At 35.7% G+C, this 13,372-nt stretch overlaps 1 protein-coding gene across 1 annotated transcript in view; it reads right to left on the bottom strand.

The window, feature by feature from the left end:
* LOC129260740 (phosphorylase b kinase regulatory subunit alpha, liver isoform-like) overlaps positions 1 to 13,372 on the bottom strand; it is a 43,722-nt gene that overhangs the window by 17,026 nt on the left and 13,324 nt on the right. The window contains exons 6-16 of the mRNA XM_064114607.1: positions 12,962 to 13,042; positions 12,311 to 12,451; positions 11,698 to 11,856; positions 11,003 to 11,221; positions 10,131 to 10,317; positions 8,578 to 8,712; positions 7,798 to 7,907; positions 7,103 to 7,247; positions 6,418 to 6,573; positions 4,301 to 4,651; positions 861 to 1,118 (exon numbers count right to left, since the gene is read on the bottom strand). Of these exons, the coding sequence (XP_063970677.1) occupies positions 861 to 1,118; positions 4,301 to 4,651; positions 6,418 to 6,573; positions 7,103 to 7,247; positions 7,798 to 7,907; positions 8,578 to 8,712; positions 10,131 to 10,317; positions 11,003 to 11,221; positions 11,698 to 11,856; positions 12,311 to 12,451; positions 12,962 to 13,042 (1,942 nt within the window). The remainder of the gene's footprint in view (positions 1 to 860; positions 1,119 to 4,300; positions 4,652 to 6,417; positions 6,574 to 7,102; positions 7,248 to 7,797; positions 7,908 to 8,577; positions 8,713 to 10,130; positions 10,318 to 11,002; positions 11,222 to 11,697; positions 11,857 to 12,310; positions 12,452 to 12,961; positions 13,043 to 13,372) is intronic.

Here is a 13,372-nt window from a genome sequence, read left to right as displayed (position 1 = left end):
ATAAGTACTACTGTTATTATCATTATTATTCACATTCATGCTTCTTCACTAAGCAGTCCGTTAACTACCAATATTGAAAATTATGCCTACGTGGCTGGACTTCAGCAACCTAACAGATTAGCATATTAAAAAAAAGTTGGAATTGTACTATTAGATTCCTGCATCAGGATTTTAAATGAGGCTTTTCTAGGGATTGTTTCATGGAGAATCTTGTTAAGGATTTTCATTGACATGTTTACGCTAAGCCAATCAGATGCAAGGATTTCAGTAGCTTATAACAAAGTCATTGATTTTGTTTTATGAAATGCTTTTCTGAAGGGCATTGGCGTAGCAGTACCATTGCCTATGATAATAACAGTACAAACCAAAGAGATGTTAAATTGCCACTGGAATAAGGTGAATTTCTAAAACCCCAAAGAAAATGGAAGAAATCTGTATTCCTTGACCACTAATTGAACTTTGAATGGATGGAATGTTCTTTCCATGATGGGGAAAAAAGTTAAACCCAAGAAATCAAAATCCATGGGATAGATATATTCATGAAGGGTAGAATAAGGAATGAATCAAATAAAAACCATCCCTTTGATTTAAAAAAAAAAGAAGTTGAACATAACATAAAAAAGTCCAAGATGCAATTGATATCAAACTTATATCAAATGAATTAAGGCAATTAGTACTGCACTGCAGACTGATGAGATTTGGTAAAGAAATGAATTGATTTGTTTAGCGATTCCTACCGCTGCTGCTACTGTTAGAGCTGATAGAAGGCGAACTGATTGGAGGAGAGCAATCACCAGCATGGTAAAGTACAAGGGTCGGGGATGAACTAAAGACATCCTCATCCTCTTCTATCACGTTACCTTGATGTAACAAGGACGGAGTGTATGGTGTCTTGTAAGACTCCAAACTGCCTTCACGTGTAAGCTTACGATGAGGAGGAGGAGTAGCTTGATGATGATGGTGATGATGATGGTGGTGATGGTGAGGATGATGATCCCCTTGCTCCACTGGCTGTTCCCTGATGTGGATATGCATAGGGGACTCCACATGTCGTATGGAGGGCATGTTAAAACTAATGGAGGCTTTGCGATTCAATAGGTGCATGAGCGGCCGTGTATCTAGTAATAAGCACATAGAGTGTTGAATAACAATACAACAAAACAAAGCTTCAACTAATGCTACTTTCCACTTACATTCATTAATACACATTGTGTTATTTTTTCATACAATATCAACAGGTATTACAAAAATTTTAGTCCATAGTTAGCGATCGGTCTAGATTGGTAAAATATTGATAAGTTAAGGAATTGGGAAGTATATGGTGAGTCTTATTAAGTTACATAAATAAGTACAAAATATGTTTTTATGGCAATTCCATGAAATAAGTATGTTTTACCCTCTGTTTTGGGGACATTTCCCTTCTATAATTCTTCTGAAAATGTTTAATGCTCTCAATTCATGATGACTTAGGCAGTGTATGAAATTATGAATGAAGATATATGGGAGTCAAATATACAAAATGGTTGACTATATTGTGGAATATCCTTTCTAGGAAAAAGTCAAACAGAAAGAGATTGGTCTAGTACTTCAGAAGACATTCTTTTGCACAATAAACAGGAAATAAAAAAGGGGTATTTGTTTGCAATGCTGCAAGTTCCATCAGACATTCAACATGATCACTGATGTAGGATCTTAGATGAAACTTAACCCATTGCCAACTTGAACTGGGTAATCCCTGTACAAAGTCTATGTGAATTACTTAATTCAGTATTCAACGGGTTAATTGATATTGGCCAAAACCTCTAATCACCAATAAGTATAACTTGGCACTTTAAGGATAGCCTTCCTGATCCACTAGATGTGCTCAGTTTTACTTCACATGCAAGGAATGATTCATCTGCTTGGAAGATTTAATTCTATTGCTTCCTACACCATCCAGAAAAGTTTGAAGAAATGCAAAAAAAGTAATGAAGAGAAGTTATATTTTGGGTATAATCACATGAAACTCTTTTGAGATTTTCAGTGTTCTTGCGATTGTACTATACAGTGCAGAAAACATGTCTTTAAATCAATAACTGTATTAAGAGAATCAAATTGAGGAACCCTTCTGCAGTCCAGAATAAATTTACCTAAAATGTCAATATACAACACTATAATCTACTCATAAAGCAGTAGAATAGGATAGAAATTGGACAAGAAATTATCAGAGAAACTGAACCCTACAATTTGTAATCTTAAATCCACCTACATACTGAAACATATACAATGTACACCAGTGTGGTTCTTTCATATTTGCAATTCATCGCAAACCATTGTGTTACAGAGCCCAGATTGATCAGATCAGTCACAAGTATGGAAGGCCAGAGTCACAAGTATGGAAGGCCAGAGTCACAAGTATGGAAGGCCAGGGACCCAAACATTATGAATGTATACTACTATCATTATTATATTATCATTATCTGTAATCATCTATACTAATAGTAAATAGTGGTAGTAAAATACGAGCTGTGATTGGCTGGATTGGTACAACGTGACCTCCCTTCAAAAAGTTATATTGTACATATGTACAATATAACTTTCGATTTTCGGAGGGTAAATCCTGTGTTAAATGAATGGGGAGAATATTGATTAATAGCAATGCGCATTTAGCCAGTCAGTCCTGCGCGTCTGCATTTACTAAGCGCATGCAATGCGTTGAATCTTAATTTTTATAGTGACGTCACCTTTTCCTGACATGTGCAACTTTACATTATGGACGGTACATTTTGGATGGTATGTGTGCAACGGTACGCATGCTTGACATTCAGCCTCCTATTTGCTTGCGTACAACAAGCTAAGTAGGCATTGTGCAATTTACTATAATAAATAGTGAACGTTCTATCATACAATATTACTGGACTATATGATCTCCAAATATCAAATTATCCCTCGTGCAGGTCTATTGCAATAAACCTGCACTCTGGCTAATTTTATATTTGTCCTACATATAATCCAGTATAATAGATTGTACACTATTTATATATGCATCATTGTTTTAATCAACCAGCGTGCTCCTCTTTGTTTCAAAAGGAAAAAATAATGTTATTGGTAGATTGATAAAGCTGATTGGGTCAATCACAACTCTTTTAAAGATGGGACCCAGTTTACATCTAGAAGACATATATCATGAAACAAAGTATTCAGAAGTACATGTAAGCATAGATTAAAACATACTTGGTTCTTTTAGTGCATGGCACATGTAACATGTTCCTAAGTACAGAAAAGGAATATTGCAAAAATCAGTTTGTTGTCAGCTATTTGCTAATTATTCAATGACAAAATGTAGGGTATTGTAGAGAAAATAACTTGGGCATAATTCCTCTTTTTGATACTATATTCTCTGTACTCTATGAATTACATTCTTAAAATAGAACATAATAAATGATGAATATTCATATTGTAGATCATGAATATTCACATCGCAATGATATTTTGACCATGGTCTGTTCACTAGCAAGAAGGCAGGGATGAAAAAGGATGATTGCACAAAAATCATGATTGCTTGATATGATGTTTGCTTCTGATTTTTACTATGAAAAGAGGTCTTACCATAAGAACCAATAGGAGATATGATGCCTACAAACATGCAGAAAAAAGGGAAAATCTATACATTCTAGCTTTACAAGATATATGACACTTATCTTCAGAACTTGGAAGAGTTATTTTACACTATATAAAGACAGCCCACAAAATAATGATAAATAACATTCAGACCAAGCCCATACTGATATTAATAGGAAGCACAAGACACATGGTTTATAAACACTTGGACTAAACAAAAAATAAGTTACATACATGCATTTTATTTTTGACTTTTTATAGCTTTGACAGGAATATAGGTAATTTGTCTAAACTATATGTTCCTATTGTCTAGTACAGCATGTAAACATTTACCCAACTATTATGGAAAGTGAGTTTTTTTCTTCACCCCCACCCCCCAAAAAAAAATGAAAAGTAGAGAAAATAGTCAAGAGTGAACATAACATTTGAACTAATAATAAAAAAAATATATATTTTGAAAACAGCCATTTTTATATCACAAGCCATACGATACAAGAGTGCAATCACCTGTTATTATTTTCAAAATGTTATATAAATCATTTGCCATTATTAAATTTGGGCAAATACTGTGGAAAATGTGAGAGAAACAAATTAATTTGTGAACTGGTGCTTTTAAATCATACATTTTCATATTGCTCTTGTATAGACCTCATTTTTACTTTGACTTTAGCATGCAGAACTCAAAGCTTTTTTCACTGACCTGGATTTGCTGAACTTTCTTCAATATAGATAGATCTAGTTCTTTGGATGATTCCATGGACATTCAAGGACGATCTTCGATGATCTCCAGTCCCCTTCTCAAGCATTGTACCCGACGGTGATCTACGCATCTCTACCGGTGTAGACGTCATAAGATGGATCCCACCTTCTTCATCATCAGAGGAGAGTTGGAATTGTTCTTGTTGCAAGTTATGAAGATGTTGTAGCTGGTTGCGGTGTTGATGGTGGTGGTACGTGGTGGAGTCCGTTGAAAGCTGTTTGATGCCTCGTAAGCTTGGCTCGGGGACAGAAGAGTAGCTTGATGGCTCCAGGAACTGGGCTAGTTCAGAACCTGAGGAGAAGTGATAGACAATCATACTAGAATCTTAAAGACATCTGAAACAAGGAGAGCATTTCATCATTCTTATCAAACAAGTTGTTAGCTTGACAACTTTCCTTTATTTGATTGGCTTTCAGTTTTCTATAGTAACTGTTAGATAAATCAAAACCGTCAGATAAAATATCCTTCCGACAAGAAAGCTCCCCTGAATACAATGTCAAGTTCATCTGCACCAACAAGTTTTCATTCTCTAATGGTTACCATAGTAGCAGTCAGACACCAATTTTTCTCAGCTAATTAAACCAAGGATTTCACTGAAATTGTCAGTCAACAATTTTAATAATAGTCAGTAATAACACATTTAAAAAAATGCTTCCCTTAGAGTGAAAAATATATATATCCTGATTAAAAGATGCAATCGGGAATAAAGACAAGTAAGGTAGCCCACAGGACCAGCCATAATGCCTTTCCCCTCAAACTTACCTAAGTCCTTAACTTACCACACAATCTTATATCTTATGGAGCCACAGGAGAGTCACATTGACAGACATGACAAGAAATACACAAATCCACTATCATTATTATTATTATACAGTGAAACTGAGAGCAATCACAGAATTACCAATCAAACATGACAAAAGGAAAGCATTTTCATTAAAAGAGATTATCACTTTCAGTCTGTTTTACTCCGATGGTAAAATAACCACTAAACCCCCTTCAGATCAATACCCCCTCTCACAATGAGTTGCAACATATTGCATTCAAACTCAAATTAAGATTTACCTAAATTCCTATTCTTTAGCTACATAATTTGAGATCAACCTTAGTTGATCTAGTTGATGTTTCCTAGGTACATGTAATTGGTTATATACCAGCTTGGCATTTACAAGCAAAACGCAGTCCTGCTGAGTTCCTACGGGAGTTACCAAAAAACAAAAAACAGAAAAACAGCAACAGTTTGAGTTTGAAGTGGATTAATTTTCGCTAGCCCAAATAGGAACAAAAATCTCATAATGCGCGAGACGAGATAATTTTCACCCCGTCAGGTCGTCATCACCACTTCCGGTTCAGAGTCGTGCTCGCGCGAGGTTCGCGATACTGAGTTTTCCACCACGCTGAAATCGATGCCAATCAGCGTAATATGTACAGATTATAATACTTTTTATTTAATTTGGTCAGTTTCGATTCCATTTGAATTATAAATAAAAATAAATAATATATTTCACGTGAAAATAATTTTTATTCATGTTTTTATTTGGTTATAAAAAATGAATATCTTAAAATTTTGCATTTAGCGACCGGCCTGACATCATGATCGTATTCGACTAGACACTAAATATATACAACATTCATTCCGTTCAATTTTTCGTCGACCACAAAATGGATAAAAAATCAGTTTCGGAACTTAAAAAAATCTTAACTGACAGAGGAATACCGTGCAATGGAAAGTGTCGGGCAGAATTAGTGACTTTAGCAGAAAAGGCCGTTAAACTGTATCGTGAAAGAGAGGGTTGTGATCACGAACTTTCCGAGTGAAAGCGACGTTGTGTTGTTGTGCATGACGGCACTGTTGATCTAAATGGCAAAACAGTGCATTGGACTTCCGAACAGGAAGTTGTAATACCGAAAAGCTATCCCATAATGCAATGCGCATTACAGGGATTTTCCCGGATCTCGGCGAAATCGCTATTTGGGGTAGCGAGAATTGCAATTCTTTGTAAGACAGGCCCCAGGACAGAGTCTCCTGATAATCTGGTTGAGTAACAAGTTGATGTTACCTGACATAGAGAATCCTTCTAGATAGCTAAGCTTCTCAATACATGAAGTGTTGATGATGTCAGATATATTCCTCATCTGAACCTGGACACCATTCACATATCCTGAATGAAACTTGTGAAATATATTGAGTATTGCCCTCTGAATGTCATCATCTTCTGCAAAAGAGATGAAAAATGATGAAAGCATGATTAATAAAAGATAAAAATGTTAACTGTTAAATTGTTATTATCAGGTATATGGTGACCTCTGTCACATTGGCCTTTGACCTCATGATCAAGAAAAGAAAGATGGAAGGATGAATGTTCTATTTAGGCACATTGCTTTCATAATGTTAAACTTTAATCTTATTTGATCCTCACATTGGCAACAATTGTTTATTTTCTATTCATTGCAACACTTTGTAAAAATTAAGATGTGAAATAAAAATCAATGGTAATCTATATTAGATGAACTACTAATAAAACCAATTTTCATTTGACAAATGAAAAATAATAGGCAGACAATGAGATCATTAGACTAAATGACAATTAAGTGGTTTCAGACCAAGTGTACTGTAAACCAAACAACAATTACACCAATCTGTTAGTAGACCAAGACGTCCACCATTTGCTTGTAGACCAAGTAAATATCAATCATATGAGCAAATACTATGGAATCCTTCTGAAAAGAATGAAGTTGACCTACCCATCATGCTGTGTCTGACCTCAATGCACATGGTTGGTCTACCAAGCTCTCTCCAATTATACCTAAGATATGACATATCATTCATACAGATACTAGCTAGAAGGTCATTGTCAAGGGCGAGGTAGAACTGATGATGATCCATGAACTATATCACATTGAGAGGGGAAAAAAGAAAATGGTACCAAATTATTAACATTAACATATAATCCTATATGCAGAGAGAAATCCTATTCTTAATTGTAGCGTATTTTCCAGCAAATGCAACCATTGAGGAAAGCAATATTGGTTTATTATTCTCTTATTGACTACATGTACATGTCATTACCTTTTCATTTAGCATTATCATAATTACTGAATTCAGGCTAGCCACCAACTGCCAGGATTTTTTTAATGCATTCCTGATATTAATAATTTATGGATAAAAGGAAATATTGAATTTAGGGTAAAGTTTTGCTGATTAAAATATACTAATAGTACCTGAGAATTACAATCTTCATAATTCTTGTGCACTGTAAAAGACAGCTGAACTAAAGCCAGGGTAGTAATAACATCATAAGTCATTTGGAAGGTAAAAGAGGCGTTTGATAAATAATGTATTGAAATTGAATTAAAATATAATAGGAAATGGAATTAAAACTGGAATTGAAACTGGAATTGGAAGTGAAATGGAAATGGAAATTGAATGAATACTATACCTGTGGTAGAAATGCTATGATCTTTTCATGGATTGAATAGAGTTTACTTGTGCTGAGAATGCCCACTTCTTTCTTCACATTCCCAGATAGGCCAAGCTTGTCATTGTGACCTGCATATGAAGTAAGTTAATCTGGTTTATAAATCATTACAGGGTAGATTACTAATATCTGGATGACAAAGTAAATGATGTACGGATGTATCACGGAGGAGGAGGAGACAGAGGAAGAGAAGGCGGTGGAGGACGTGGCGGAGGAGGAGGACGTGGTGGAGGAGAAGGCGGTGGAGGAGGCAGCGGAGGAGGACATGGCATACCAAAATATTCAATCTGGATTTTTCCCGATCGATGGGGTGAGCAAAGTTACCCTTCACTCGCAGCAATCGCTCCTTCTTTCTCCTCTACTTTGCCTAATGAAGAACATTCTCTATCGTCTACCTAACTCCCCCTAATTTTTTCCTCCATGTTTTCCTTCCATGTTTTCTTTGGTTGTCCCATCTTGTAAGCCCCCCATCATGGCAATCATGAATACATCTTCTTTATTCATGTCATTCATTTTTAGTTTATTCCATCAGTTTTGATCATCAAAGATAGGTAACGTTTAAATGTAGATTACAATACTGCATCAAATTTCTCATATATTTGTATATCTGAATACAAATCATTTCATACACAATCAGAATGACTATCAATAAGGGTCAGCAAGGTTGCAAAGATACACTATGGTATAATCATCGAGTGCAATATTTAACTTCAATGGAGAGGAAATGATTCAATAACTTACCCATAAGTCTTGTTATATTGCACATCGCCCTCGCTGGGCGTATTTTGATAGGAGCAACCTCTGCTACCGTCTTGATCTGTATCCCATGTTCTTTCAACTTCTCTTGAATATATTCATCTTCGGCTAATAATACCACTAAACATTGCAGGAAAGAAGGTAAAGTGATTCCAATGTTAGACATGCAAGTGATAGCTCTAAATGATTAAACACTAATAAAGTCTTCTTTCAACTTTACACAGCTAAGCAGCACACTATAATATAACTCGTGTAGCATACCCAACAATTCTATACCTTCACAGTACATTAAATGATGCATCAATAATTCTATTATGCAAACAATCAATGCTCATTCATATGTGATTTTCAATGCTAGTTTCTGTGAGCAACTCGTAACTTTTACTAGGCCGGGCCATCCAAACAGTTTCTTTCGAGACAAACCGTATGCTGAACCATAAGCATCTTCTACATTAAGAAATAATCTGATATAACCTGTAGCTTACTTAAAGTCTACGGAAATTTACATACTCTAGCTTTCATTGGATCAACTCCATTTCATATCATTGACAGAATTATCAGGCCCAACACAAAACTTAGCAATTTATCATACACCTCATTTGTAAGATTGATTGTATATTGATGCCAATGCAATCATTTGTAAAAAAAATTGTTTTACCATTAATTGCTAAGCCTTGTGATACATACCTAGTTACTTGTATGCTTAATAATGCTTTTTTTAATATCGAACTATTTGCAATAATTAAGAACAATTCTTAAAGCAGGCAATGCATTCCAATTCTCATTCAATTCCTACACTGATGAAATAAGGCTGAATTATGGCATATTCATATCTGGCAAAGCAACTGCTAGACTATTGCTAATCCTAAACTAAACACATCTCAAGATACTTCTGTTCATTTTTCTCATGGGTTAAAGGATAAACATACGTACATTTAGGATTTGATGTCTTGTAAAAATGCTAAACATATCAATATCCTACATATTCAAAGTTTATGAAACAGATTCAAGGATGTAGCCAGTAGCAAGTGTGTATGCAAGTCACATGTTCACTGTTTAATTCTGCGCAACATTCCTGCTGTGAATTTTGAGGGTGCAGCACTATGCATTTTGGATACATCAATGTGAAAACTGGGACGCTATCTAAAAATACATGTTGTTTCACAGAGAAGGCTATGGCTAAGATGTTGATGTGCTTACTTAGGCATGAATACTAGAAATGCCTGTGATGACATCATTAGAAGTATATGTTGTTTCTTCATTTGTGCACTCAAAGGACATTTTGGAACGACTTGAACAAATTTACACTTTAAATTCATGCTGTCAAACTGTCAACCTAAAACAAATAATGCACAGATTTAAATTTGTGATGTTAATGACTTTGCATGCATCTTGAGTATTCACAACAAAATGCTAAAGCACTCAGCACCAGTGCCTCGTGCTTGTCACACATTGTAAATACCCTTGAGTGCACTACATCACTAATAACACCTAAACACAAACACTTGTGCATTATTTGTATGATATTACATGCATACCTTGGATGACCAGATCAGGTTTAGGTTCTGTAGAGAGTCGTCTGTTTAGAGGGTCTATCTCACCCGGTGCTATGAAGCCTTCTCTGAGGAGACAGCCTAAGATATACAGAGACTGACCCCACAGGTGAGGCATCTTACCACCGGGCAAACGGTCCTGACTGTTTGGGTTCTTATACTCTAGCTCAACCTGTAAAACATGGAGAAGGTCACATTGAAGGTCACTCTGATGATTATTATGAAGATCATAAGAGGAAAATATTGAAACTAGTGATGCTTCCCTTATAGAAAAGGCCCAGGATGTAATGAGATTCCCACCACCACCACCTCTTCCCCCCCCCAAAAAAAAGTGACCTGCTCAAGAGCATGGAGATCACATTGAAAGTCACTTTGAATGTCCAAAAGTTGTCAAGAAGGTCATAGGAGGACATTGAAACTGGTACTGCTTCAGTTATAAACATAGATTCCCCTCCCCCCACAAAAGAAAAAAAAATTGATGGTAAGCCAAGGGAGAGGGTCACATCTCTCGGGATATGACCAAGGATAATTCAAATTATCTTGATAGTTCATTTAGTCAGAAACATAGAGTTAGGGTTATAAGGTTAGGGTTACATTCATATCCTGAAAATCACAGATCAGCGATTCTGTTGCTAGAAACAGTCACAACTATATGTATTTTTTTTATGTGACGTTTCAAGCCTTACCAAGTGAATTCAACAGATCACTACACAGGCACGTATCCAGCATCAGATCCTATAAAGCATTTCATGGGCCCAATTGTCTGGAGACAATAGTGACTCTACTATACTTGTGCATAGTCCTATACATTTCTTTGTCATAGTTGATGCTGGATACGCTATTGCTATAGGAATTACCTTGTCAGCAGGAACATAGAAAAGCTCTGGTATAACCTTGGTACCATGAGAGTTCCTTTGAATGAGTTCTTCAAGAGCTTCACTGTATTCATCCACCTGTTCTTTACAGCCTCTAAAGATTCCATCCAAGACAAAGTAGGTCCAGAACAGAGGCCATTCACATTCAATGTTCTCAAAGATCTTCAGCTCTGCAGGCTCATAGTACAGTCTATTAGGATCCTAAATATTATATAGATTGAGAAAACATGAATTAAGGAAAGAGAATCTGCTAATGAAATTTGAAAATAATTATTCCATATTATTCAATTATATGTGAAAAACTCAAACCTATTAACAACCATCCTTGAAATAAAAATAACATTTTTGTGCGTAAGGCAGGAAAGCCGTGGACAGGGTCAAAGACTGACTATCCAAGACCAAGGACTTCAGAACTAGGAGTCCAAAGAAAGGCTCGAGGGTCACAGCGCACAAATGACTTTCCATACAAAAAAGATTGATCAATTTACTTATTGTTAGCTTATCATCTTTTAAATGTTTACCATTTGACCACAGATCTATCTTGGGGCCAAGGACTTCAGACCTCTGAGAGCAAGGCCAAAGGCCGAAGACCAAGATTAAGGACTAGACGTCCAACGCCAAGGCCGCATAATTGTCCTTAAAGAGCATAACACTGATACAGAAAAAATAATCCCTACCTCTTTTATTGTCTTGTGTCCATCTCTCAAGAATCTCTTACATCCATACCTTCCTTGGAGCTTATCAAGAATCTGTTGTCTGGTAATATTAATAATAGACTCATCGTCCACTGCAAAGGCAGGGTAACCAATCACGCTCAGCAACCCTGCATCTATCTCCTAACAAAGTAATATATAATACAATTGTCAATCATTACAAAATAGAACATACTTGTCGGAACATCAACTTTGAGTGGTCATTTTCAGGACCAAACATATGCCTGCAAAAGAATACATGGTGTAACATAAATCCTCTGCATTTAATCTTATCATTTATCTTACTTTGTTCAGGTTTATCAGGAATCCCATGAAAAGATTTATATACAATCGCAAAATGAAAAAAAAAATTCCATATCTTCATCAATAAGGGAAACACATTTGTATAATGCAGTATTGAATTAAGAGTGAAAACGCACTTTTGAGGGAGATTTACCTGATCTTAGGCATTATGCCCCCCCCCCCCACCTTTGGCCATGAATCGTGTGATCAAACCAAAAATTTACAAGGTAGAAATTCACTTAAAGGGGGTACCTTGAGATAAACATTAAAATACAAATATAAGGATTGAACTGACCTTTGAACTCGATTCTCTTGGCAGCATTGAGTGTAGAATCGCCTGACATTGAGCTATCTTATCAGAGTGAACATGAATGACTGATTTCCTTCCACCTCTAGCTCCAAATAAATCTAAATCATTGATTGCCTCCATGGCACCCTAATGGAACAAAGAGGAAATATATTATATCCATGAAAGGAGACATGTATCCATTATATTATATTACAATATACATGTAGTAGAAATAATGCCAGGATCACTTAGGCTCAGTAACACAATGGCTCGCAATCAATCTCTAAACAGCAATGGCCAATTAAGATCACTTTTACATGAGCACTGTATTAAAAACACTCTTCGAACCAATCAAAATTGTTTTATATTTGCGATCCATTCAAAATCTAGGTGATACAGCACAATGAATAGACAAGGAATGTTGCAAGCAAAACAAAGACACTCCATGCACACAATTCATCCTTAGCTGGTATTATTCCGATGAATGAGTTTCAAGAAAATTAGAAATGGCTAACACATTATGTAGATTCATATAATTCAGAATTTCAATTGTTGAGAATCAATCACAATTTCCTTTTTCAAGACTGGTTGATCTTATAGTGATTTCATGGACATTGAAATGGGGCTGTGGAACAGGGTCCAGACTATATACTATACCTTTGCCATTCCTATAGAAGTTGAGTTCAATTCAGGTTGACCATGATTAGTCTTATCACCTCTCTCCCAAACACCATAGTCCTACCCCAAAAAAATGGTTAGACAACATTCATTAATCATATCCTCATAATCTTGCAATAAATAAAGAATGGTTGGACTATTCATTAATCATATCTTTGTTTCTAAATTCTAAGACAGAAAAATCTGTGATATATTTAGTGATGATTTATAAAAACAAGTGGAATGCCTCTGGCTGTCTCACCTGCATCACGCGATTCAATATAGCAGCAGTGCTGATTTTGAAAACTACTATAACTCGCACAAGATGTTCAGTGATACTTGGTTACTCTTATTTCCACGTTTTATGAACTAGACCAATACACTTATAGAGATATGATGGCAATTCAACAA

The sequence above is a fragment of the Lytechinus pictus genome, unplaced genomic scaffold (assembly GCF_037042905.1).
Source record: "Lytechinus pictus isolate F3 Inbred unplaced genomic scaffold, Lp3.0 scaffold_19, whole genome shotgun sequence".
Taxonomy (NCBI): Eukaryota; Metazoa; Echinodermata; class Echinoidea; order Temnopleuroida; family Toxopneustidae; genus Lytechinus; species Lytechinus pictus.
Note: the sequence above shows the minus strand (reverse complement) of the source record. Positions and strands in the feature narration are given on the sequence as shown.